General features: G+C 41.3%; 1 protein-coding gene across 5 annotated transcripts in view; it reads left to right on the plus strand.

Annotated features, from left to right (window-relative positions):
- LOC135483308 (peripheral-type benzodiazepine receptor-associated protein 1-like) overlaps positions 1–26,107 on the plus strand; it is a 63,519-nt gene that overhangs the window by 12,593 nt on the left and 24,819 nt on the right. For all 5 annotated transcript variants that reach the window (XM_064764079.1, XM_064764076.1, XM_064764077.1 and 2 more), the window contains 5 exons: positions 11,611–11,745; positions 12,457–13,200; positions 15,574–15,663; positions 24,641–24,763; positions 25,512–25,616. In XM_064764079.1, the coding sequence (XP_064620149.1) occupies positions 11,611–11,745; positions 12,457–13,200; positions 15,574–15,663; positions 24,641–24,763; positions 25,512–25,616 (1,197 nt within the window). The remainder of the gene's footprint in view (positions 1–11,610; positions 11,746–12,456; positions 13,201–15,573; positions 15,664–24,640; positions 24,764–25,511; positions 25,617–26,107) is intronic.

Raw genomic sequence — 26,107 nt, forward strand, 5'->3', positions numbered from 1 at the left:
TGGCAAACATCCACAATGGGGTGTGATGCTTCAGAAAAGCACTGCAGTCAGATGATATCTTAAATCAAGTTCAAAGCTAGATGATTGTTGTGCTCTTTGAATCTGACACATCTGTCTGCTCTGTCGCGCAAGGCAAATTAAGTTGCTGTGTTTACCTCCTGAACAAGAAATGACTTGGCCATAACAATTGCCTCATACATGTGTCCCGACAGTCGAATACACCCTTCTATGGAGGCACATCTTCATGCCTCAGTCTTTAACAAGTTGCTCCACACAGTTATAAGCTGACGGCCGTGCTGTGTCTTCTCCCTCAAGCTATTGATTTATGATCAACCTGATTACACTTTCTGATGGCATGAACATTCCTTCAGGCTGTCCGCCATCAATCCTGGCACTCATGGATTGAGCGCAGATGGCTGCTCGGCTGGGTGGGACGAGATTGAAAATTGAAACATCATCGTGAGGGATAAGTGTCTTGCCATCTTTCTGGGCACTTTTAACAATGTCTTGTTCAACTTTATGAAGAGCTGCTGAATGAAGCTGCGTGTCTGTTATGTCAAGGAAGATCTGCGCTCCTCAAAATTTTAAGACTTTATCTTCCTTTGAAGAAAGAGAAACAACTTTATGTATCAAACCAAGCAGGTGAAATGGCTCTTCCTGTATTGACACTATAGTGACTGACCGGATATCTCTACGTCTACCTCAGATGAACCGCTCGGATATTTGACCTTGACATTTATAGCCACACCAAGTCTGGTTTCGATTAGCTACTGCCATGGAGAACCCTGTCTTGCATATTGGCGTATTGATCTGTCATGAGTCTGATTAACGGTAGGTCCTCGATCAGATTTCGTTTTGCACAGAACAAGTGTGAACCAGAAAAAATCTTGGTTTTGACCTTTGTTTGTAATGAAATCATCATTGCATGATGTCAGATACAGGTTTCAAATGGCTTTGTAAGTGTGTTCCATCAGCCAAACTGCAAACATTGACTCTCCTTTAGCTGTGAAATATCCTCAGATTAGAGATGCTATCTCATTGGTGAGATCACCCTAGTCACCTGATGGGCTATAGTTCATCTGTTAGTCATCAACCATCATGTCGTAAAGGCTATCGCTGCCTTATTTGTTTCATTGATCACTAATAAGACTATATACTGTTCGTATTCTCTCAAGGTGGGCTTGTTGACCACTTCCCGCCCCGCTGGGACATACAACCTTTGTAGCGTGATAATTACGGCTATGTTGGCACAGTAGGCAAAACTGATTAGCTGGTGGAGCAACTAGCAATTGAATCAAGGACTCTCGCACAAGGCTGTGATGGGAAGTGTAAAAGGTGAACTCTTAACACTTTCACTAGAAGTGATGCAACAGACAGCACTCTGTTAGCATACACAGGTCCCAGATGATGGCTTGCATAGCTTGGCAGGTTTCCTTATTTCAAAGTCACGGACAGCTCTGACCAAATTACTCAAAGTGAGAAGACACATTGATGAGCTGGTCTGATTTGAGGCATGACACATTCTCACCTTGGATCTGTTTTCATGTTCTACACTTCAGACACAGGTCCCAGATGATGGCTCGCATAGCTTGGCAGATTCCCTTGTTTCAATGTCACAGACAGCTCTGACCAAATTACTCAAAGTGAGAAGACACATTGATGAGCTGGTCTGATTTGAGGCATGACACATTCTCACCTTGGATCTGTTTTCATGTTCTACACTTCAAAACTTACACACTCATGTGTGAACCATTGATTGTAATATGAGGGCCATTCCTCTTTTTAGAAATTCTCTTCAGTTGTCCAATAACGAGCTTATAGCACACTCCCTGCAAATTTCATGATGACAAGGCTGATGTTCAAAATTTATGATGACAAGGCTGGTGTATTGCTGCTGAGTAGAAAGCCAATAAACGGTTAGTCTCTTGTACAGTCTAATGTATCAAAGGTTATTCCGTCTATTGATCCAGGGCATCATGGAGTTAGTGATGTGACGGAGCCGAGTGGCAGGCAGGTGACAAAGGTTGATGGGGAAAGTAGCATTTATTATTGACCTTATAGTCGACATGAAAGTGCACGAAGTCTCCAATGGTGAAATTTGTGACCTTTATTTTCACGCTGGTTCACTTCTCAAAGAATAATGATCAGCGTTAATTTCCTGTTCTGTAGAAATGTATGAACCATTATGTATTTTATGATCATATTTATGTGGTTAAGCGAATCAGGCATGATTGTTTACATTTAACATAAACGTATGCCTCTACCAGCAAGTAATCTTTCCTCTAGTGCAATAATTGGACCTAAATGACCATTCTGTGTGTTGATATTATCATGGACATCAGTAAGAAGTGTAACAGCAACACAATTTGTTCCATTTTCACACTAGAGCGTACTTTTCCATAATTTCTCACAAATGGCCTTGCTGTGTATCAAGTTCTCCTCTTCCATTTCAAAACCTATCATTATGTTAAAAACCTCCATATTAATCCACGCATACAAGGATCGATACCCATCCATTAAAAGTGCTACATTCCTATAGCACAAGCTACAGATTATTCTATTCGATTTTCTATAACTTTGACATCATGTCAGAAATGGTATTGAACGCCGATCTTTGGTAATCTTGTTTTGGAAGTGTTGCTTTCAGGATTGATCAGTGTTGCTCAGCACATGGCCAGATACATGTATATCATTCTTTTATTCAATACGTGTTATATGGCGCTGAATAGAAAATGATGTCTTCCAATCATGGCCATAATTTGGCTTTTGGAAAAATTTTATAGTTCCTCTGTGGCATGTTACAATGCACTTAAGATATGAGTCTGACTTTCTTCAATTTTGCGACCTGCTATCAGCACCATAATAATACACCTTACATTTGAAGAAGATATGTCCAACACTTCTTCCCCTCCCCATAGTGTGTCATGTCTGCCCAGTTCTCTCTCATGCATATTCCATGTCCCCTCTATCGCTGTCTCGTCATGTTGGGTCTCTCTCGGCTTGCTCGATGAATAAGAACCATCATAATCTCCTTCAACGTCCACATCTTAGAGACGTTGAGCACTTGGTCGATGAAGACAAGACTTCTTGAAGATGTTCTCGGTGCATGTTGTAATCTGGTCAATGACGATGGTGAAGTTAGTTCAGGTTGTAGTTGGCAGTCGTTTCTCTAAAGTCTTCTCATAAGTTAGGGTGAAATTGCTTGGTGGAGATAAGTTGGCCTTCCCTCAGGAACCAAGTTCTAACTCTGCAGAAGGTGGAACAAAGGCCAGGTGACCAGTGCTATCCCGATAGCCAACTTCACCCCATCCTTCGTAGTTTTAAGGAAGGAAGACCTTTCATCAAGATTGACGACTGTTCTTCAGGGAAAGTTGGGGATAGGGTTGATAAAAATGGTCATGTTTTGTCAATGTTGTCATGTTTTCTTCCTGTGATAACATCTCCTGATCATTTTGTCACACCTCTATGCAATGAGTCCTGTACTGGTGCATGCACTGTAACCTTACTCCTGTGTAAGAAGTACTGGCAATTGATATGTAAATAGGAAGATATAGTAATGCCTGAGCCATAGTGATCACCATGAATTAGATAGTTCATTGATCCGTAATAAGAAACCTGTAAATTCCCGGAACTGATCCCAGTGACCAAGTATAGCGTGACTAATATCTACCCACGGAGGAATTTGACAAGATTTCTCATTCACCGGCCAGTGGCTTGGAGAATGTGTCCGGACCGTTATGACGTTGACATTAACAGAATCACATGCATAAATAGGTCAGAGTAGGTGCTAATAGGCTGGATATTAGCTCGCTTGGACTTTTGTTCACTTGGGTGGAATCATTGCTCAATCTCTCATAGGTTATTGGCATAATCTGCCATGTTTTCGCACAGTTCTCTCTATGAATTGATAACCCGAAGTAATTGCCTTCTCTGGACAAACCATTCCAATGTTGTTGTCAGAGACCCATATGAAAACATTGCCTTCTCTTGACTCACCATTCCAATCTCATTGTCAGAGACCCATATGTTAGCAATGCCTTCTTTTGACAAACCATTCCCATCTTGTTGTCAGAGACCCATCATGGTAGCAATGCCTTCTCTTGACAAACCATTCCCATCTCATTGTCAGAGACCCATATGTTAGCAATGCCTTCTTTTGACAAACCATTCCCATCTTGTTGTCAGAGACCCATCATTGTAGCAATGCCTTCTCTTGACAAACCATTCCCATCTTGTTGTCAGAGACCCATATGTTAGCAATGCCTTCTTTTGACAAACCATTCCCATCTTGTTGTCAGAGACCCATATGTTAGCAATGCCTTCTTTTGACAAACCATTCCCATCTTGTTGTCAGAGACCCATATGTTAGCAATGCCTTCTTTTGACAAACCATTCCCATCTTGTTGTCAGAGACCCATCATTGTAGCAATGCCTTCTCTTGACAAACCATTCCCATCTTGTTGTCAAAGACCCATATGAAAACATTGCCTTCTCTTGACAAACCATTCCCATCTTGTTGTCAGAGACCCATATGTTAGCAATGCCTTCTTTTGACAAACCATTCCCATCTTGTTGTCAGAGACCCATCATTGTAGCAATGCCTTCTCTTGACAAACCATTCCCATCTTGTTGTCAGAGACCCATCATGGTAGCAATGCCTTCTCTTGACAAACCATTCCCATCTTGTTGTCAGAGACCCATATGAAAACATTGCCTTCTCTTGACAAACCATTCCCATCTTGTTGTCAGAGACCCATATGTTAGCAATGCCTTCTTTTGACAAACCATTCCCATCTTGTTGTCAGAGACCCATCATTGTAGCAATGCCTTCTCTTGACAAACCATTCCCATCTTGTTGTCAGAGACCCATCATGGTAGCAATGCCTTCTCTAGACAAACCATTCCCATCTTGTTGTCAGAGACCCATCATTGTAGCAATGCCTTCTCTTGACAAACCATTCCCATCTTGTTGTCAGAGACCCATCATTGTAGCAATGCCTTCTCTTGACAAACCATTCCCATCTTGTTGTCAAAGACCCATATGAAAACATTGCCTTCTCTTGACAAACCATTCCCATCTTGTTGTCAGAGACCCATATGTTAGCAATGCCTTCTTTTGACAAACCATTCCCATCTTGTTGTCAGAGACCCATCATTGTAGCAATGCCTTCTCTTGACAAACCATTCCCATCTTGTTGTCAGAGACCCATCATGGTAGCAATGCCTTCTCTTGACAAACCATTCCCATCTCATTGTCAGAGACCCATATGTTAGCAATGCCTTCTTTTGACAAACCATTCCCATCTTGTTGTCAGAGACCCATCATTGTAGCAATGCCTTCTCTTGACAAACCATTCCCATCTTGTTGTCAAAGACCCATATGAAAACATTGCCTTCTCTTGACAAACCATTCCCATCTTGTTGTCAGAGACCCATCATGGTAGCAATGCCTTCTCTTGACAAACCATTCCCATCTCATTGTCAGAGACCCATCATTGTAGCAATGCCTTCTCTTGACAAACCATTCCCATCTTGTTGTCAAAGACCCATATGAAAACATTGCCTTCTCTTGACAAACCATTCCCATCTTGTTGTCAGAGACCCATATGGTAGCAATGCCTTCTCTTGACAAACCATTCCCATCTTGTTGTCAGAGACCCATTATGGTAGCAATGCCTTCTCTGGACAAACCATTCCAATCTCATTGTCAGAGACCCATATATTAGCAATGCCTTCTTTTGACAAACCATTCCCATCTTGTTGTCAGAGACCCATCATTGTAGCAATGCCTTCTCTTGACAAACCATTCCCATCTTGTTGTCAAAGACCCATATGAAAACATTGCCTTCTCTTGACAAACCATTCCCATCTTGTTGTCAGAGACCCATCATGGTAGCAATGCCTTCTCTTGACAAACCATTCCCATCTCATTGTCAGAGACCCATCATGTTAGCAATGCCTTCTCTTGACAAACCATTCCCATCTCATTGTCAGAGACCCATCATGTTAGCAATGCCTTCTCTTGACAAACCATTCCCATCTTGTTGCCAGAGACCCATATGGAAGCAATGCCTTCTCTTGACAAACCATTCCCATGTTGTTGCCAGAGACCCATATGGAAGCAATGCCTTCTCTGTGGAAACATTGCAGTGAATGTCTCATTTGTCTTGGCTAAAAACCAATTGAATTTCAGAGCTCCTTGTCGTGTGGTTGGCAGGGGTGAGTTGATTGATTCCATTATGTTTCTATATATACATGGTTTCCTGTAATCAATAATCGCCCTTAATCAAATACGTTTGAGTTCTGTTGTCAGCAAGCGGAGACAGCTTCACTTAGAAGACCAGGATCTGATGGAGTATGCTAAGAATAAACAAGGCTATGAAAGCCTGCATTGTATCAGAGTCTTGTAAGCAATGTAGTTACATATTCAGAGAAATAAGTATGCAAACTGACTAGCTACAATCATTGTTGTATTGTTACGGAATGCAAGTATGTTTCATGACCTTTTGAGAGTCGGATGTAGACATACAGATATCTGCCATTGACTCCAGCAACAATGGAACTTGGTTTCAAAGGACCTGAAGGGCTGGGCACTCTCATGTCAGTACATTGACCGTGTGTTGCATTACACTCTGTCATTTGTACTGAGAGTTAGTGTATTGTCAGCATCTAGGAATGATGAAGGTCATTCGACGTACATGGTCTGTTCCCTTGTTTGGTTTGCTGATTCTGGCAAAGGTGCATCATGTATTGGTTGTTTGGAAGAAGGAAGAAAGAAATGCATTGAATATTCTGTTTGTGTTTGACATTTTCTCTCTGCTCCTCGTGACGTTTCACACCTTTCCTGTTGAACAAACAAAAATGATAACTTTGAGTTTGTGACTTAAAGTATTGTTTTCAGAATGCTGTCTCCATTTTCATTCCCATGGCTATGGTACTTACTCTATGTTGTCGAGACGAAATGACAATTTCAGAAGCCAGTCTTTGTGTGATCGAGGGAAATGCCAAAACCAGAGTTCAGAGATTAAATATGATTTGGCTGAACTGTTCCACTGCCAGTATTTTGGTATTCAATCGAAATGTTGATCAATTGATCATCAACCAGGGTATTGATAAGCCATGAGGTGCTGGAGACAACCGTGTTGCTGTGGCCATAGCAGACTCCCCTTCACTGGAATGGTCTGATCCAACATCATTATTCCCAAGGTGACGAACATTGGTGAAAATTATCACTTGATTAGATATCCGAATCATAGAATTTGAAAGCGTTTGTCTATTTGATGAAGCAAAGTTAGTCGGAGGTACGTGATAAGTATTAATCCAAGCAGAAGCTTGCTCAATGTGACAATATGTTAGCGTGCTTCACATGTGCATTCAGGTGTAATAAAGGTAAGGGTGCATGCTTTGCATTTCTCAGCTTCCTGCATCTTTGCCTTTCCCGGATGGATGTTGAGGTGGTTCACCTCCTTGACTCCAAACCCATAATGTCACCAAGCTGTTGTCATGCTTTTCCCATTCTGATGCTAATGGCAACTACCAAAGAGTGATGGTATGGTTACCATGCTAGGCAAACAGGTGTATCACCATGTAGTGGGAGGTCACACGGTTACCATGACATTCTCTTTGGAGACATCTGTAGTAAATCGCTGAGCCCCTGAGATGGTGAAGCTTATCGCATTGTCTCAGGAATGTAGTGATCTTAACATTTCTATGACTTTGCCTACCTTCTGCTTGTCTCTTTTGAAGGGAATCGACTCAAGCACGCTACTATAAAGCCGTGCTTTTATCACTGCCTTGTGATTACCAGATTTGTTTCAATGTTACTTTGAGGAAAATAAGCATGAGAATCGTTGTGCTAAAAAGGTCATGACCAGCCAAAGCTGTTGGTACTCTCGTTGGGTTGAAGCACTTTTGACCCTGCCATCAGATGGTAGACCCCTTAAACCACCATCTGATTGTAGAGCTTCAGACACTGCCGTCATGCTGCAGTCTAAGCACCTCGTAGGCACGAGATTTTCGGTGGCCGTTGTAGCTGTTGCAAGTGCCTGCGACAAGAATTGCCCTGCCAACATGTCCTCCCAGCAGTTATCGCAAGACATCTTGGCACAGAAAACTCCGAGACTATGAAAGATACACCCGAGACAAATATCGTCTGAGGCAATGCTTCCGTCTGATGGCAGATTTAAAGCTTCTTTATAAACAGAGCATGTCACACTGCTAGAACTTATGACCCCAAAGTAAAAGGATATCCTCCTAATTCTCTTCCTGTAACACATTGGAAAAAAAGTGCGAGCAGTTATCTGCCTTTTCTGTCAGGCATTATCGTATTTTTCTCATCCTCTTTCTTAAACGAGTTTGCCTATTGTCAACCTGACTCCAACATCATCTAATCTTTCATCATCCCAATTAGCTAAATGAAGACAGGAGCTACCTGCTCATCCTTGACATGCCCACTGGGGGTGAGGCAGAGACTAACAATGATTTAGGTATCTTCCTTGAAGCTCATGCTTTCTGTGTTGTGGTAATGTCAGAAGGTCCTCGCGTGAAATGCTTGCGGATTTGACAAAGGATGATCCCTCATCCTTGCGTTTATTCTCAGTACTCGCTTGGGCCTCTGTTGCAATTTCAACGTGTCATTTACATGTACATCCAAGCCACATCCTCAGTACTAAGTTTCTTCACAGTGATCACAGTGCCATTTCCACTTCTTACCGTCATTACTGAAACTGTTGGTTCCCCCGAGACGCATCTCGCTTCTAGACTCTCCATGAAATTGATCGTACCACTTCTACATTATGATGCATGCGTCTCGAGAGGGTGCCTTGGATTAAATGGGTGGTTTTGAGAGTTGTAGCAGGAAAGCACTTGGCTGACTATACATGAACATGTACAGATACTATACTGTACGTTGTTCCAAAGAGGAGAAAGTACTAGCGAGTAGACCTACCCACCTAATAATCTGTATACTATCGGAACTGGTATTTCACAGCTTGCTAATGTCTCCCTGGAATGGATGAGATGTTCCAAATGTCTTCCTTCATTGATTTCTAATCATAGGTTGATCTGACCTCTCGGAAATCTAGAATCCATCACGGCTGTCTAAGTGACACCACCTGCTGCCTGAGCTGAGCTTTCGGGAACACATTCCTGGTCATGGCAGTAGTTTGGAGCAGTCATCGTGGAAACCGACTCATTTAACACCTCCCTACATAAAATATGTCTCCCCGCCACATGTGACCACCACATCAATGTGTCTGAAGATTGGGATTTTCATATTTTGGGGAAAGCAATGGTGCTGAACTTTATCTGATGTTGTTCATGGTCTTGGACAGTTATATGAGTGGTTTTCACCTCAATGATTTTGAGTATCAGTGCTACAACTGAACATCAACCATGTCAACAAATCTTATATTTGGCATAGTTGAACACTGATGAGTTTCTGTGATAGAGGCGTTATACAACCAGAGCTAATGGTTCGACCAGTTTGTTTGTCAGTCTCTTCATCAATGCAGAGCTGTAATTACTTCCCTGGTTGCTAAAAAACTAAATGTGCTGTATGGTCAGTAATGTAATCGTCCCCCAAAAGGATTCACAGTCAAATTATTGTGATAAATTAGACATGCACAGCATCATGAGTAGTTGCTATTCCCCAATGTGGTGTGTTTTGGGAGATACGACTTGGCTAATGGTCTGCTGTGCTATCAGCATCCCATTCGTCATTGTGTGTGGAGGACAGCATTGCTGTTTGGAATATCTGTCCACTGATCCATGGCTTCTGGTCATTTGTGCATGACATGTTTGGCAAATACAATGCCATTGACTCCTTGATGTGTGTTATTGTTGCAAGGTCCTGGCTAGTCTGATATGAACATGGTAGATTCACTACCACTACCACTTATGTCAGTGGATAGTAGGACTGATGTATGGTCAGACAGCATGACTGTTTGAAATATGTTAGCTTGTGATTAGTTCATGACTTGTTTGTCAAATTGACTGGTAAAAATTTTATACGTGATAGTAGAGAGCACTGGTGTGAACATGGTTATTAAAGCTCTTCCACTATATTAGATAGTTTCGTAGCGAGGTATCACAGCCAGCGTCTTTGATCACGTTTGTCAGTTAGCATGGCAGCAGTCGGAATAAAAAAAAAGTCTCGCCTGATAATCATTGCAGCATAAAAAACTTGTGTGAATTCGGTGACGAGATCTTATCTTCATTAATCTAGATTCGGTATCCCAAACCCCGGACTCCGGGTCATCTATCATGAACGTGTGCAGGCTCCTGACGAGATATAATCATGAATTGATCATGTACGTGATCAAGATGTTATCCCTGACTGGTCTTCACATACCCATATACATGTGTGGGTAGGTCTAAAGCTGAAGTTGTCATGATCAAGACTTTCAAGTGAGTTAATAAGATGCTTGAGAAAAATTGGGCCCTCCTGCATCAATCTGGAGTAAACAACTCTCCAGCTAGTACATGTCCTCATTATTCCTGTGCAGGAAGACGCCGGAAGTCAGAACAGGTCTCTCCTCCCATTAATGGCTTGCTCCCGCATAAAACATCATCTGCCATGTTGCAAAGATCCCAACTCGTTGTCATGGTGACATGACTCTATCTGGTTTATTTACCCGACATAAGAAAAATTGGGAGGACTTATGTTAGGATTAGACATAGAGGTTAATATTTGTTATAAAAATTGAATCCTGTGTATAATGAGGACAACATACTCTACTATAATTGTCACGTTCATTGACTCCTCTTCCGTGACACGGAAGCAGCTTTAGCAACCTATAGTGTAGATGAATTGGCAACATGGTGAAATATTGCCTTCCACATGATAGTGGCAATCCACAGAGAATTCACTTGGGAATTGAGTACCATATGTACTTCAAGTAAGGTTGTGGAGTTGATGACACTTGTCACATCAGCATTCTGGTATCGCTTCCTACCATTACTGTTGGTGACCTGAGGACTCTTGTCAATCCTCTCTAGTCAGTCTCTATTAGCTCTGAGAGGATTGACACTATTGGAACCATGGTCCACAATATTGGAGGCAGGCCATCGTATCTCTCACAGCCTTCAGGCAATGAACAAGTTGGTTTGACTCCTCTTATTATATGTGGAAACTTATCTATATCTTCAAGCTTACTGAGTATAGTATGGCTCAACAGTTGTTGGTGTATGCCCTCCCACTGCCGTTAGCTATCAGGCTATGGGTTGGTGCGTTTGACTTTACCATGCCATCTCTTAACTTGTGGTAGATTTGCCTTTATTAGCTTTCAGGCCCGGTACCGACAAGAATATTCTATTGTACTTAGGATGCTGTCTGGCAATGTGTGATTGGTTCCTTCTCCGTCTTCCCTTAGCAATCAGTCAGGCTCAGTATTGACAAGACGAATGGCGTACTCCGTAGTCATGTTTTTCTTGTGTGACTTATCATTCTCAACCGTGCTGTATCTGTCCCTTTCAGAGAAACCACTGATTTGGGCGAATGAGTTATCTGCTGCTGTCACTAGAGGCAAACAAGTACCACCCATTATTTCAAGGCACAATCAATTTCATGCCTGTGCTTTCGATTGTTTGATTGTTTGTTATATGTTTCAGAGCCTGGGTGGCGCCGGTGGAGGGTACGTGGACACTGACACTGCTGACAAACTACAAGCTCTTGAAGACACTAACAGACTTCTTCAGAGTGAATTACAAAAATTGGAGATAAAACTCACCGAAAAGGATAAAATTGTAAGTATAAGCAACACTTCTGAGACACAAAAGCAAAACATTTTTAAAAGCATCTGTGAAAGTGGTCCATCTTTGGTAAGTTCATCAAGAAGATCCATAATGATAGTGTTCTTCGATCCATGTTTTCCTCCTAACTGAGGTGATAGAGAATAAACTTGGATAGAATGGTGATGCAGTAATTAAGATGGCTGACCAGTCTGACCAGTCCATGAATTACTGTCAGGATTGGGTGATGACTGCCATTAATCACAAACAAATAAGGGTTGGTGTGATGTGCATAAATAATGGTCGGCCATATTGATTAGACTATAGCAGTATCAGTGGGTTTAGTCACTTAATTAAAAGGTATCCTGCGTTGCTAATGATGGCTTTATAAGACTCAACTTGTGTTCCATAGATAACAAATGGGAACAGTATTAAGGGAACGGGGTCTACATTGGCTTACTGCTAAAAATGTGCCATAGTGCCCATGTTATGTAAGATAGTAAGTAGTGAGACCTATCAGCAACTGTGTGAACTTTAATCTGTCTCACCTGGCTCCTGCCTTGAATCTTCTTTAATAGATCAAATTGATTCATCTCTAAGAAAGATGCGGTGTTATCTGGGTGTTTTTTTTTGCTGTGCATTGAATTGCTCAGTGCACCAAAACCTGTAAGTTATTCTCAGCGGATTCTTGAAGGGAAACAACTGACAGGTTACACTCTTTTGCAGGAAACTCGTTTAAAAGAAAAGGAAAAAGATCTAAAGGAGAAGGAAGCCTTGTGCGAGCAGTTAGAACGAGACATCCAGAAAGCACAACGCCGTGTCGACAAAGAACTCAGGAACAAAGATCGGGAGTTGCAGCAAAAGGAATCAGAACTCGATTTAACAAAACAGGAATTAGAACAAAAAGAGAACCTTTGTGAACAGTTACAGCAAGATATACAAATATCACAACGGACTGTACGAGAGGAGTTAGGAAAGAAGGAATCGGAGTTGAATAAGATTCATGCTGAGTTGAGAGAGAAGGAATTACGGTGCTCACAATTGCAGGGGGAGATTGCGGATACGCAGAAAAAGATAGATGCCGAGGTTCAGAAGAAGGAGGTCGAGGTGAGAGAGCGAGAGTCGCACTGCCATCAGCTGCAGAGAGAGTCGGAGGAGTCGCAGCGTAAGGTGAGGGAGGAGTTACATCAACGTGACGCACAACTGAAAGAGAAGGATTCCAAAGTTAGCGAGTTACAGAAAGAAATCCAACATTCCAAACAACAGATTAAGGAGGAGTTGAAACGCAAGGAGGTGGAGTTAAAAGAGAAGGAACTACGCTGTGCTCAGCTGCAAAAGAACATTGAGGAGTCTCAGCGGAATGTTGATGATGCGTTGAAACGGAAGGAGTCTGAGCTGAAAGACAAGGAAACACGCTGTTCTCAGTTACAGAAGGAAATACAGGTCACTCAGAGAAAGGTTAATGATTTGGTAGGTATCCGTTATTATCATATGAAATATCCCGTGGTCTTACAATGCGTATGCTGACACATCTTACGATGCATATGCTGTAACTTGGTCTTAACTGATACCCACGCTGGTTACTGTTTATGATGATGTATTGGTTTTATGCCAGTGCTGTCCCTCGTGTCATGGCTTATATCTTCATCAGTTGCCATGGTGGCTTTCAGTCGCTTTGCTTGATTGAATGGGGAACCTTTGGATTAAGGAATTGAACCCGAGGCGGAGGACCTTGGTTGAGTTACCAAGACACTCGAGGGTGGAGCTAAAATACAGTCCAAACCCGAGCCGACAGGCGAGGGTTTGGACGAAATTTTAGCTCCACCCGAGAGTGTCTTGGTAACTCAACCAAGGTCCGAAGCCGAGGGTTCAATTTCTATTCTAAAATACCTCAAACTTAAAAAGATAGGCCACGAAATAACTTGAATATGTGCGAATTTGGCAAATTCCATCCATCGCCTGCCCGGAGCGCCGGTAGCGCCGTTGTTTACATTATGTTACGGCAGCCCGTATAGGAAGTCCGGATCGGCTCGCTCAAGTGACGCTAAAATCCGCGCAAATGGGCTATTTGGAGCGTTTTTCTCAGCAAATATGTGTAGTGCTCATTAAAAAACTTAGGGTGGTTGATGCTTCCTTGGCTGATTTGTGTTTGAAGCAGTGTTTTGAGAGCCTCAAACTTCTGAAGTGAGCTGTGTGCATGGTTCCACATTTTAGTGCAACCCGAGGGAACTTTGGTAGAGCATCTTGGTTGCGTGTCCAAAACACTCCACTCTCAGAACGAGGCTTATGCATTTTCCATTTAAAAGTTGACTTTACGGTACCAAGGTATTTTAGAATGACATGTTGAACTGTGTGAATGGAACATGAGACCGTCTCTATGGTATACAATATGGACTAGAAAAACACTACATATGATAGGCTGTACCCTGATAGACCCTTTTGTCCAATGAAGATCTAAAGACAAACTATACAGCAGGGGTTAGCTACATGTAAGCAAGACATGCCTATCATGTCTAAAGCTATGAAACAAAATTGAGTATGCCAACCAGTCACTTAGGTCAGTAATGTTGGAGTTGCGTGCTATTTGTGACATACACTGATCAAAATCAATGAACTAAATATATTCCATTAGATAATATGTACATTGAATTATTCAATCTGTCATTCTCATCATTCACATTAGGGATGGAGGCATCCCTGAAGCTGTATGACCTTTCCAACTTTTCGTTTTTTTATCCGGAGTTCTGGTATATTGTGGTAATGCATCAGTCTGTTATCTATGATCTTGGCAGTGTCACATTTGCAAGGAGGAAAAGAGTGGACTATTTTTTCCCAAAATTGAGTTACTAAGAGGACAGTGCCCACATCCATGACCAAATCCTTCAGTTTCCCTCACTGTCTGATGTCAAACATTTTCTCTTCAATAGGATAAAGGAGAGGTTTGTTTTTTTGATGATTTTGTAGAGCCTGATAGTTTGCTATTAGAATTGGCCCTTGATACTAATGTCATCTTGATGAAGAATGCAACGGCAGCTCACCACATGGGGCTTCTGTGCTTCCCCGTACCTCAATATGGAGTAGGCGGACTAACATTATCTTTTCCCTACTGACTCAGTCATCCATATTATAACTAATGTGATGCTCTTGTAGCTATTAGCACTAATCTTCTTGCCTGTAGACAATACCAAGCCCAAAATTACAATCCTCTGCTGCCGGCATTGCCCTACTAAAAAACATTCCCCTGACAGACAGCAATGCTTCATTCACCATAAACAGCATGAGTTTATGGTGCTTTCAAGAAGTGGTCAGTCCAACATGTAACACACGCTGATGGATTAGCTGGTTTCGGCAAGGATTCCAGTCAATCTAAGTGCTTCCATCTATAGAATAGAATTACAACTAACATGATATTTTTCTTCGCTGCCGCATTATTGCAGACAGCTGAGTACTTGGGTTAGTTCATTGAAATATCACGAGGTGGATCTGCCAGAAATTGGCTCTTCTCCACTAGCCTAGAGTTTCTGAAATTGAATGAATACATATTTCAAACAGCTATTGTAGACTTACTAACTGCTACTAACAGGGCTTGAACCCTTGACCTTCCGGTCATGAGGCAGACGCCTCAACCACAAGGCTATCTGATTCAGAAATATATGACCAGCCATCTTTAGAACAAAAATGGGTTTGAGAGTCATAAAGATCTGTTCAGGTAGTATTCTAAAGAGGTTTTGTCCACAGCCAGAATGCCATAGGTGAGGGCCCCCACTAGTACTTGTCTCATGTGATTCCTTTTTCATGGCATGACATTTGTAGCACCTAATTTGTAACTTTCCACCCTTTCAGGAACATGCTGTACAAAATGTGTCAGTCGAGAAGAAAGATCTTGTCCAGCAGAATGCAGATTTACAGAACCAACTACAGAACTATGCAAAGGTGGGTAGTCTTTAGCATGTTGACATATGAAACTGACGACTGAACCAAGATACCTCGGTTTTGGCCGTCTTTTTAGTTCCAGCCTTGCAGTGTTTGGTGGGAGAACGTATACCTCCAGCTCGGTATCAATGCCTTAAACCCAATTCACACCTAAATCGCCATCTAAATTTGTTGATTGACACACATGGGGGAGAACATCAAGTTGTCAGAATACCTGAAATGACGAAAGAATAACTAGCCTTTGGGCATTCTTGACATTTAAGGAGCACTTCCTAATAAGACAGATACAATTGTAGAAGAATCACCTCCCAAGTTGCCTTATTGATTATGTGTAACTTAGCTGTAGACAAAATCATAGAGTCAAATTTGCTTGAGTTGAGAGATTCCCTCTTGGGCATTCTTGACAGCTCCTGGAATAAATGCTGCGATAGCGACATGATGTAAGAGTGACTGCCCACGGCTGGCCATTAAAATGATCCAGTCTCCCCGACTGCCATATAATGCCATTATCCTCACTCCCAGTGTCTTACATTTGCTCAACAAAAGTTATTAACATCGGAACGAATGGGAACGCCTGATGATAACTAATATAGTGTCTACTCATTATAAAACGGCATACGTATTTGTCAAAAAATCTATCGATAGTAACTTTGATTATTTTCTGCTAAATTATTAAATCTCAATTATCAGTTTCCCCTTCATCGATAAGATGGTGAATACCCTTGATATCAGTTGTAACGAACGGGTGATGTCTTCAGTGATATCAATAGCTCTGCCGCTACGCTACGGTTGAGTTTGACATTTTGAATGAGCCATTTGCTGCTTGTTGAGTTGCTAGCATAGGTAGCGTGTAATCGCTTGTGTCACTCGTTCAGGTAGCGTCTGTCTGTTGCATGCCATGTGGAAAATGGCTTGGATTTCATATCGGGGAGATTTAAAATTCTCGTATTGTGGAACAGAAACCAGGGTTATCGATGTCTTCTATAAGGATAAGTCTCATGAAATATTACAGACAATGTTTATGATGGCGCAAGAATTGAGTTGTCAAAATATGAAGTCAAATCTGGATGAGAGATTCTGTTGATGGAAGGATTAGACTTATAAAGTATAACATGTAAAGTTTGTTTTGAAAGATTATGGATTAAACTTGTCTTTTCTTTGTTGATTCTGACTTCGGATGTTCAGGAATTGTGGAAAAAGACATGTTTTTGAAGTGTATTGTGATGGATGGATTATGTATAAGTGAGACAGACATCGATTGTCAATCTTTTAGTTCTGATTCTGATTGTGAGCTTTGTAATACAGGCAGATGTATTTTGTCATCTGAATGAGTCGAAGTCTTCAGGCTTTTGGACAACACGAAGGATAGTTTTGTTTATCAACTTTTTAGTGCCTTTGTTCTTGACGGGTCCTTCGCTGGTGACTCTTTCTCACTTCTTTGACAAAGGATATCTATATTTCTAAGGCGTTTGGTTTTGGCAATGGTTGTTTTCCAAGTCCTTTGCTGGTTACTATTTCTTGGTCGATCGCTTGTTTATAGAATTCCTTTGATGATGGTTGTATATTTCCAAGTCCCTTGGCCGGGACTCGAGTCTCTTGGCTTTGGCTTGTGACTTTGCCAATGGTTTGGAGGTAGCTGTATCTTGATTTAACGTTTGATCCCTGCCTCTAATCCTATGGCTTCGAGCTTGTGAGCTTCCTGCCTTTGACTCGTTGGCTTTGAGATTGCCTTTATACTCTTATATTGGATCATTTACAATAGGAAGCTAGACGATATTGACCAATAACTCATGTGAAGGATTTCTGATGAATTGGAAAGAATGATAAATGGCTGCTGTCTGCAATCCTTTGGGACATGCAAGAGGGGATCTAGGGAGCGGGGCAGAACACCACTTGGCATAAAAAGTATGGGTTTTTTTAATACGTCTCTGAATCCAATAACAGTGTGTTACTGTCATTGCATCTTACTTAGAAAGTGTTAATGTGCCATCCTGTGGCGTGATGAGATGCTGTCTGTATCACTGCTACTGGCAGCTACACAATGGTACATCCGTCTTACCTTAGAATCACAAATAGATGTTGCATTCACATAATGTAACAATGGTTTATTTTTTCCTGGCGGCATATATATCACTTTCTGGAGCCACTTGGGTTATTAGTTACCAGTGGTGTGAATATATAGATCATGGTATTAATTCTCTTGCAATCATCTTTATGGAAGACACACTTGAACTGGTGACTTGGTAGCAAGGGGGAAATAGATTGTATGGGGTGGCTTTAGCTGAACTATTGGAAAAATGAGGGTGATTTTGAAAACGTGCATCCCTCTCATTATCAGAATGCTTTGCAGACAGACAGGTCAGTTAAGCCGTTCAATGATGCGACTTAATGATCTCTGATCATTTGGAAATGATCTGTCCGTATGCTGTTCACCTTTGTTGAACTTAATCCAGCCCCCTTGGCCTCTGCCTGTGGTCTCCCTGAAATCTGCTTCAATGATTCGGGGGCAATTTCACTCGTAAGACCCATCAGTGGAGAGGACAGCAACAAGGAACACCCATTACCCTTCAGAGCTTCGACAGTATAAGATTATCCTCAACACTGTATCCATTAGTCATCAACTGTCTGTGGTGTAACTGAAACTTCTTGTTGACACTTGATATTGGCCAACATACTCTTGATTTGTAGCAGTCGCAAAGATTGCCTTTCTGGTATTAAGTTTATCTAGAAATCTCCACAGCTGCAGCAAGAGGTATGCTTTTCACCTATCTTAATGATGATCCTCATTATCAGAATCGCAAAACATCCCCAGCCGTCGAGTCCTGGCTTTACATTTGACTTTTACAATCTTCTGTATAGTTGGTTCGAGTTACACAAATCGCTTCAGGGTGATTTGCTCCAATATCACAGGGAAGTTTGTATCTAAGAAAGAAAACATATCTTAATTGACTTTGCTGAGCATCGTCTGTCGTCCCTGGGGACACCAGCTGAAAGTACGATGAACTTTTGGTGCCAGCTTTAAAGGCCAGGTTGTTCCATATCTGACTTGTTTACCTCGGTTAGCGTGCCCGCCGCAAGGCGTTTAACTGAAAATTTGAAGAAAAAATTTTTCTTCATTTTTTTCATTTAGCAAGCCTGCCACACTCAAAATCGCCGAAAACCGAGAAAAAAAAGAAAAAATTTTTTTTGTCATTTTCACCGAAAACCAAGAAATTTTTTTTTATCCCGCCCGCCGCTGTTCAGGTCCATGAAACCTGCGTGCAAAATTTGACAACCAAATCACTGTGGAGTGAGATATTGGTGAAAAAAAATCAATTTTAAAAAACGCTTGAAATGATATTATTTCTAATAATCAATAGTGAAAATGGTTATCTCGAGGCCAACCTCATCTTGGAATATTAGCCAGGCTGGTATGCTCTTGAGGAATCAATGATTGTATTTAAATTTGTTTGTATTTTCATAAGAAACCCGATTCCATAATAACATACTGTTAAAACAGGGAAAGGACCACTCAACTTGCATGACAAATCAATAAAAGAATCTAGGTTTTGTCTTTCATTATCTCTGCGTAGATAATCGGGAAGCCTGATAAGGTCCGAGTGACCAGCGCTCCATCAGTACATTAGTATCGCCCTTCATCATCATACGTGGCACACCCTCTAATCTGACAGATCTGCCAATCTCAATGAGCTGTTGAGATCGTTGCGATGAGAAAGCTAGAGAAGTAGGAGGCGTGATAGGCTTGCTGAATGCAGTGAGATGTCATCGAAAACCATAGATAATGCTCATGCTCAAGTCCTCCCTTGAAAGTGGGCCACTCAGAGTAGTCAGTTGCAATGGTATGTTTGAATCTTCGGGTTCTGCAAATGTGACGCAAATTCATTTTTTGCCATTGTTGTATGATTGGCATTTGTTGCCAAAGCAACCATCCTGTCAGCAAGCAGCAATTAGATTTTTGATCGACTTTCCTCTCTCCCTGACATCAGCCAAGAGAGTCTTCCTCCTGCCAGCTTCCTCAAACAGTAAAGATCCAGCTCACGTAATCTACCTGAGATAATACTGGAGCGATGACCGGAAATTTGGTGACAACATCACATGTACATGTTTAATTGGTTTAGTTTGTTCTCCTGCATCAATGAAGGAAATTGGTCCCAACTTGAGTGCGTTGCATCATTCTATCTAGGAGTGCGGAAAAAAAAACAAGTTGTTGGCAAATGCTATGTTTGAATGGGGCGCATCATCTCTTTTTTATGCAGTATTACAGTGAGTATGCACTGGTGAAGTAAGTGTCTTTGTGAGGCATCCTGTCCATGAAAGTCTTAGTCTTGTTCAGTTCAGGCTTTCATTCTATTCAAGTATTTTGCCCCCGAGAAACATATTTCTTGAATCAAGAACTGATACGATGTAGGGTTGCAGTTTTATGTTACACTTCCAGTTATAGCAGCTCACCAGCCTGTATTAGCATACTTAGATATGCTGTCAACTGTCTTGGACAGCCAATTTACGCCGTCATAAATGTCAGCGTAACAATTCGTTGATTACATTTTGATCTGCCGGCAATATGGCTGATGTGCAACCTTTTATCAAATCTGAAAAGGTCATATTTTGAGAATAAAGTAGCAATGGGCCACCTCGTGAGATGAGATACTTTCACCTCATTGGACGGATTCTCTGCAAACCATCCTGGGCACAGTATTACGTGTTCTTGATGTGCCCTGTTTTGCTGACAGAGTGAACTGTTCACCTTGGGTAATTCTTGTTTGTTTTGCTTGAATTGCTGCTGGTTGGATTGGAGAAGGTTCAGCTCATTCCTTGACTGGTAGAATCAAACCTCTGATCAAAACCATTCATAGATGCCAGATTTCTTGCTTCTTAATAATAGTCATTGAAATTTGATCTTTTGATTGACATTTTTAATCCAATGTAATCAATTAACTCTACTCCTGTCATCAGTATGTTGTCTGGGACATGAGATACTTGAAACAATTGTGACTGCATGCCCCACTGGTTGCAGTCTGGTATAGATACACAAGATACAGAAAGATAACCACAGGTTCCCCAGCGGCATTTCATGCCCTTTAAACATTGCATGACGGTATTGATCGATTGCTTGTTTTTACATTCTCCAATGAACGTTTCTAATGGTTGAATGCATCCATTACGGAAACCACCATTATCCACTTTGACAACAAAACTGGAATTGCTAAAAACATCACAAGAAAGAAGCCGGCATGAGAAGAGATTTTGAAGACATGATACCAAAAATATCATCGTCGTCTGCCTCATTATGTGATGTCTGCCTGATTGTCAGCAGACGACTTGCACGTTTTTTTTGGCTCATTTGACATTTCCCATCGGTCTATTTTGATAGCAAGATAAAGAAAGTCAGAAACGGGAAACCGCCAGGACCAGAATTTTCATTCCCGTACAGGATATTGACATTTCCTTCCACAGCTCACAAACAAAGCTGTCGGATATGAGATTTAAGTGGCGTATCATATCAATATAAACGCTATCTTAAAAAAATCTGACTGTATCGCTACATCCATCTTCAATGTAGGTGATTACTCGCTTGTTATCCGACATCATGTCACTTAAGGACGTCTGTTCAAAGACAATTTGCCAAGGATTACATCAATTGGTGAAAAATTGGTTTGTTGTCTGTCGTCTAATGTTTTTACAATACACAGAACCTTGATTTGACCATGCATTCTTGACACAGATGGATCACCTATTAGATCATATCACATACTCAATAAAGGCTCCCCTGCTTATTCAGTATTGGGAATAAGAAACCTGGCCATTGCTTGCACTCATTGTCTGCAAGCCCCAGACGATAGAAATGAAGATTCCATTACAATCGATGTAGGGTTGCCGTCACCTGTAGTTCTAGTTTCGAAGCCGCTTCAGGCTATTCCTCAAGATCGGACCTGACGGATCATCTCTATTGAGATTCTATCCAGAATGATGAATATCAAGGGTGATGTTATCAAGACGCATATCTGAGTCTCCATGAGATAGTCGCAATATGCTCAGAGGTTTTTTTGGGGCAAATCATGCGGATATGAAACAATGGATGGTCTTTGGCTGTTTCTTGTAGCATTTCCATGGTTTCCGTTATCTTTTTTCCTCCATCTGTAGTTTGATTCTTGATGGGAGAGAGTTAATATGATGTGTATTGTTAGATATTATTGAGGAGTGTCCGGCAGCTAACTAATTGGCAAAGATTTGATATTGAGTGTAGGCTTGGCTAGGTTCAGTCTTATTTTCTGAAATCAATTTTACCAATGGTTGTCTGTGGCAAGCAACAGATGGTTGAGTAACACTACAGATGTACCGATACAGAAAAATGATCTTTTAGTGAAAAAAACTGCTTCATTTCCTCTGCACCCAGTGAAGGATAGACATACATCAGACAAGGAATCAATGAAATAAAGCATCACAGCTCCAGGGTTTTGTGATCATGTTTGTTGTTCAGTGGTTGCTCATCTCCCTCAAGAGTGTCAACTTTAGGCTACCATCGACATTTGGCCATTGCAACTCGGTGTGAGAGTATAACACATGGTGAGCTACTTGAATGGATATACTGGTGAATTATTGACTAATCCAATTCAAAACAAAAAAAACAGCAAATTCATCGAATGGAGCATCTACAATACCACTGGAAATGACAACTTGGGTTAAACTTTATTCAACAGGAACTGCTCTTGTAACGTAGTTGTTGATATACATTTAGCCATTTGAATCCAGATCTGAAATGCCTCCTAAATAGGGAACTATTTCAGTAGAACTACCGTTCCTGTGTTGAGGTAAAGGACGAAGGCAGAATAGGATTGTTTTACTAGATTGAATGGATATTTCTTCTGTATTGGATGATTTTGCTTGTCTACTGGCAACGGAGTCATTTTAAGCGAAGCTCAGAATGTGATGGACTTTGGATTACAACCTCAGAATGGATTAGATGAGCCATTATGGATGGCGGGTGCTGTCCCACCCAATACGTCATCAGCATGCACATGGAACTACTCAAAGTGCTCAATAACTTCTGGTGCCAATTTCTCGATCTCAAGTACAAGGTAAATATGGCTTGGCGATTAGATGATTTCACCCTCTCCTATTAATACCTTGAAGGATATTTATCGCATGGGGCGGTCAGCAACCCTAAGGGATTGGCTCCCTACTTGAGCATCTAAAGAACATGAAATAGAAATGTCTTCAGCATCCTTGACCTGCAAGTGATAATCTTGGTCAACATCATTTCCACGAAGCCTGATTTTGGCTTCTCTACTGTCTCAAAGTCTAGTGTAAAGTTATCCCTTTCAAATTCTTCTCAATTTTTTCAGTGCTGTCAGAAGTTTTCAGGGTGCTACCTTTTTGTTTGTGACTGTACACTCTGAGTGTTTTATGTAATGTTTACCAAGACCTACCCTTGCCTATCCCTTGTGGAGTCACCATACTAATTGCTGTTTGGTCTCTGTGGCTGTATACATGTAGGTTGTATGTCAGAAGTTGCTGTTGATTGTTCTGTATTTCTAAAGCTTCTGTGGGCTGATCAAACTTGAATGTCAGCAAGATGGAAGTCACTTTGAACCACAGCCGTGGTCTTGGTGATCATTGTGCAGTTGTCACTGTGCTTATGAATAGGAAAGAAATTGAAGGCTGAAGACAGCGCTATAACCCATTCCATTAGTCGCATCCTCTGTAAAAATCACCATGATATCTTTAAAATGAGCTCACTGTGGGAAGATTTTCCTCTGTTCCATTCTATTTGCCAGCCTACTGTATGAATTCTCTCCGGCAATGATATCTTCAACAGCCGCTTGAGGCTATAATTGTTTCCAATTGATCCTATCATTCTTGTTGTGGTAATTGAAAATTATGCCAAGAATAGCATATGACGTCAACATGGAATAACCTGTCATCTTGATGGTCAAATTGACATCCGATATCTGTCATTGACACAAAGCTCACTTTGACATCATAGTAAGATTCATATTGAGATTCATCTAGACTACACTTTGTTGTTGACTTCAGCATGTTGGACTGCTGGTCTAATTGAAAGTGATATGTCGCCACACAATTCCATTACCCATTTCATGTGAGGTTGGCATGCACAGTTCCCTCAAGTTTGTCTCTAAACACCCGTTAACGGTAGCCAAGTTTTCCAAGCTGCTGTCACCATACACCCATTCTCTTATTATGATACAAATTATCCTCATTGTCACTGTCAAGGTTGCTATGTTTACCAGCAAGATAACAAGTTAGCAGGGAATGTTGCCAGTTGACCTGGCTCTAAAAGGCCCAATTTGATTCTGGCAAATGACAGTCTTCACTGACAAGTCGCCTCCTTTCTTCACAGTTTATGTCCAGAATAGACGCGTGTTCGGTGTTTGTCAAGATTGTTGGCAGAAATTAGCATTAATGGTTCAGATTATAGTATTTCTGTAAGCTCAGCTGAAGATTACTCTGCCATCACTACTCAGTCTATGTTCCTTTCAGTTGAGCTGATTGCATCCCAATGGTGCTGCAAAGCTGAGGACTTGATCAATGCAACTCTTTTTCATCTACCCTGAAATACTCCAATGATTCATTGATAAATTTATCTTCCTTCATTGAATCCCTTTCTTGAATCAACGTGGCATGTTTAATAATGACAATAATTTTATATCATCAATCGCGACAATGAATTGCCTGCAATAGTCAATGCAATGGTGTTTGTTGTTCGTCTGACTTCAAATAGAATTATGGTTTGGAAAAGATAAACTCCGATTTGTTCTTGCCGGAGTGATTTGTCGATTCAATTCATAAAGGACGAGTATTTCTTCCATCTCACGTCAGGTAGAAATGTTTTCGCTTCCGTCGTGTAATCACTTGATAAATCTCTAGATGATTCCCATTCAGTTCTAAGCGTTCAGGAGTCGCCAAGCATCTGAAAGGGTTGTTGCCAAGTGTACTAAAGCCTTCTTTTGTCTTGCAGGTAAATGAAGAGTGCCAACAACTGCGCGGGACACTCCACCAGGTTGAGGGCGAGAGCCAGGCTGCTAAGAAGGAAGTCAAAACACTGAAGGACAAAGTCATCAACCTGGAGACGTTACTGCAGGTAGGCTCTCTCAATAGTCGAGCCACATTACCAGTTTCCACAAATGATTGGATAAACCATAGACGTGCTGTAAATTGTGAGAGAAGTGAACATGTGTGCAGAATTTGAGTATTTATCAATTGCATCATAGTCATCACATGTTCAGCAAAACTAGTGCAAGCCGTTCAGGTTCAGGCCAGTAATAATGATGATAATTATGACCTCCATACCGGGCCGTGACTTGTAATCATACACTCCAAGAACAATTTTGGTTAATAATCTATCATTAACAGTTATATGTACACAATTTCTGTAGTAGTTACAATGAATTTGTCAATCCTATGTGCTTTATATACTGGTTGATGACTTGTCATTGAAGCAGAAAATGTGGCATACTAGAGCTGGAGTCAATCAGAATCCAAAGTGATTTATTTAGGAAATTTTGGGAAATTCTAATTCTTGAAGCCTTAGTTATTAGAGGATTAAGCTTGGGATATGCCTTTAAAGTCCTAGGGGAGCTAATACTGTAGCACAATGAGTTTGATGTTCCGTCCGAAAAACATATTTAGGAAGAAAAAGAAGGTCAAAGTATCTTCGGCTGCCCCAGTGAAGGTGGGTAAAAGCAATGTGAGTAACCAAATCAGCGTCATCATCATCATCATCATCATCATCATCGACATTGACATCAACATCATCATCATCATCATCATCATCATTGACATCAACATCATCATCGACATCATCATTCTTGCATGTGCTTTGATTTCAGAACCTGCGCGAGGCCGCTGAGCAGCGGAAGGCGCTTGAGAACGACCACCAGGCGGCTCTGGATAGTCTCCAAAAGAGGCAGGAGGAAGTGAAGAAATTATATAAGGTGATCTTAAAGTTAAACTTGAGTAGAGCTATGGTTTAGTGTTTCTGTCGACTGAAGGCATCTTAGAGAGTTGTCAGTTCTATAACATCATGAAGGTCCTGCCAAGTACTAAAGTCGAAGCCATGAGGAGACGACTTGCATGTAGTCAATCATTGTGCTATGAACAGGTATTGTGATGTTGTTGATGGCAATGACTCTCTTGGAAGCAGCTAAGTGCATCTCCTTTTGCACAATGAGTGGTGTGACCTTCTTGAGCTTTTCACTGAAACCAAACATCCTTCTGTGGTATGTCTCTCGATCAAACGTCAAGAAATATCAGGCTACAGAGATGGCCAGTTCCTGTCTCTAAATCATTTGGGTAATACACTCCTTTATTGGAAATCTCTGCAATTACTCCAGCAAATTGTTTTCATGAGCACGAGGGATTACTGTGGTCAACTTTCGCTGACAACAACAATCATCTCGCTGTGGCTGCCTCCGGCTACAATTTA

This window comes from Lineus longissimus, chromosome 2 (genome assembly GCF_910592395.1).
Source record: "Lineus longissimus chromosome 2, tnLinLong1.2, whole genome shotgun sequence".
Taxonomy (NCBI): Eukaryota; Metazoa; Nemertea; class Pilidiophora; order Heteronemertea; family Lineidae; genus Lineus; species Lineus longissimus.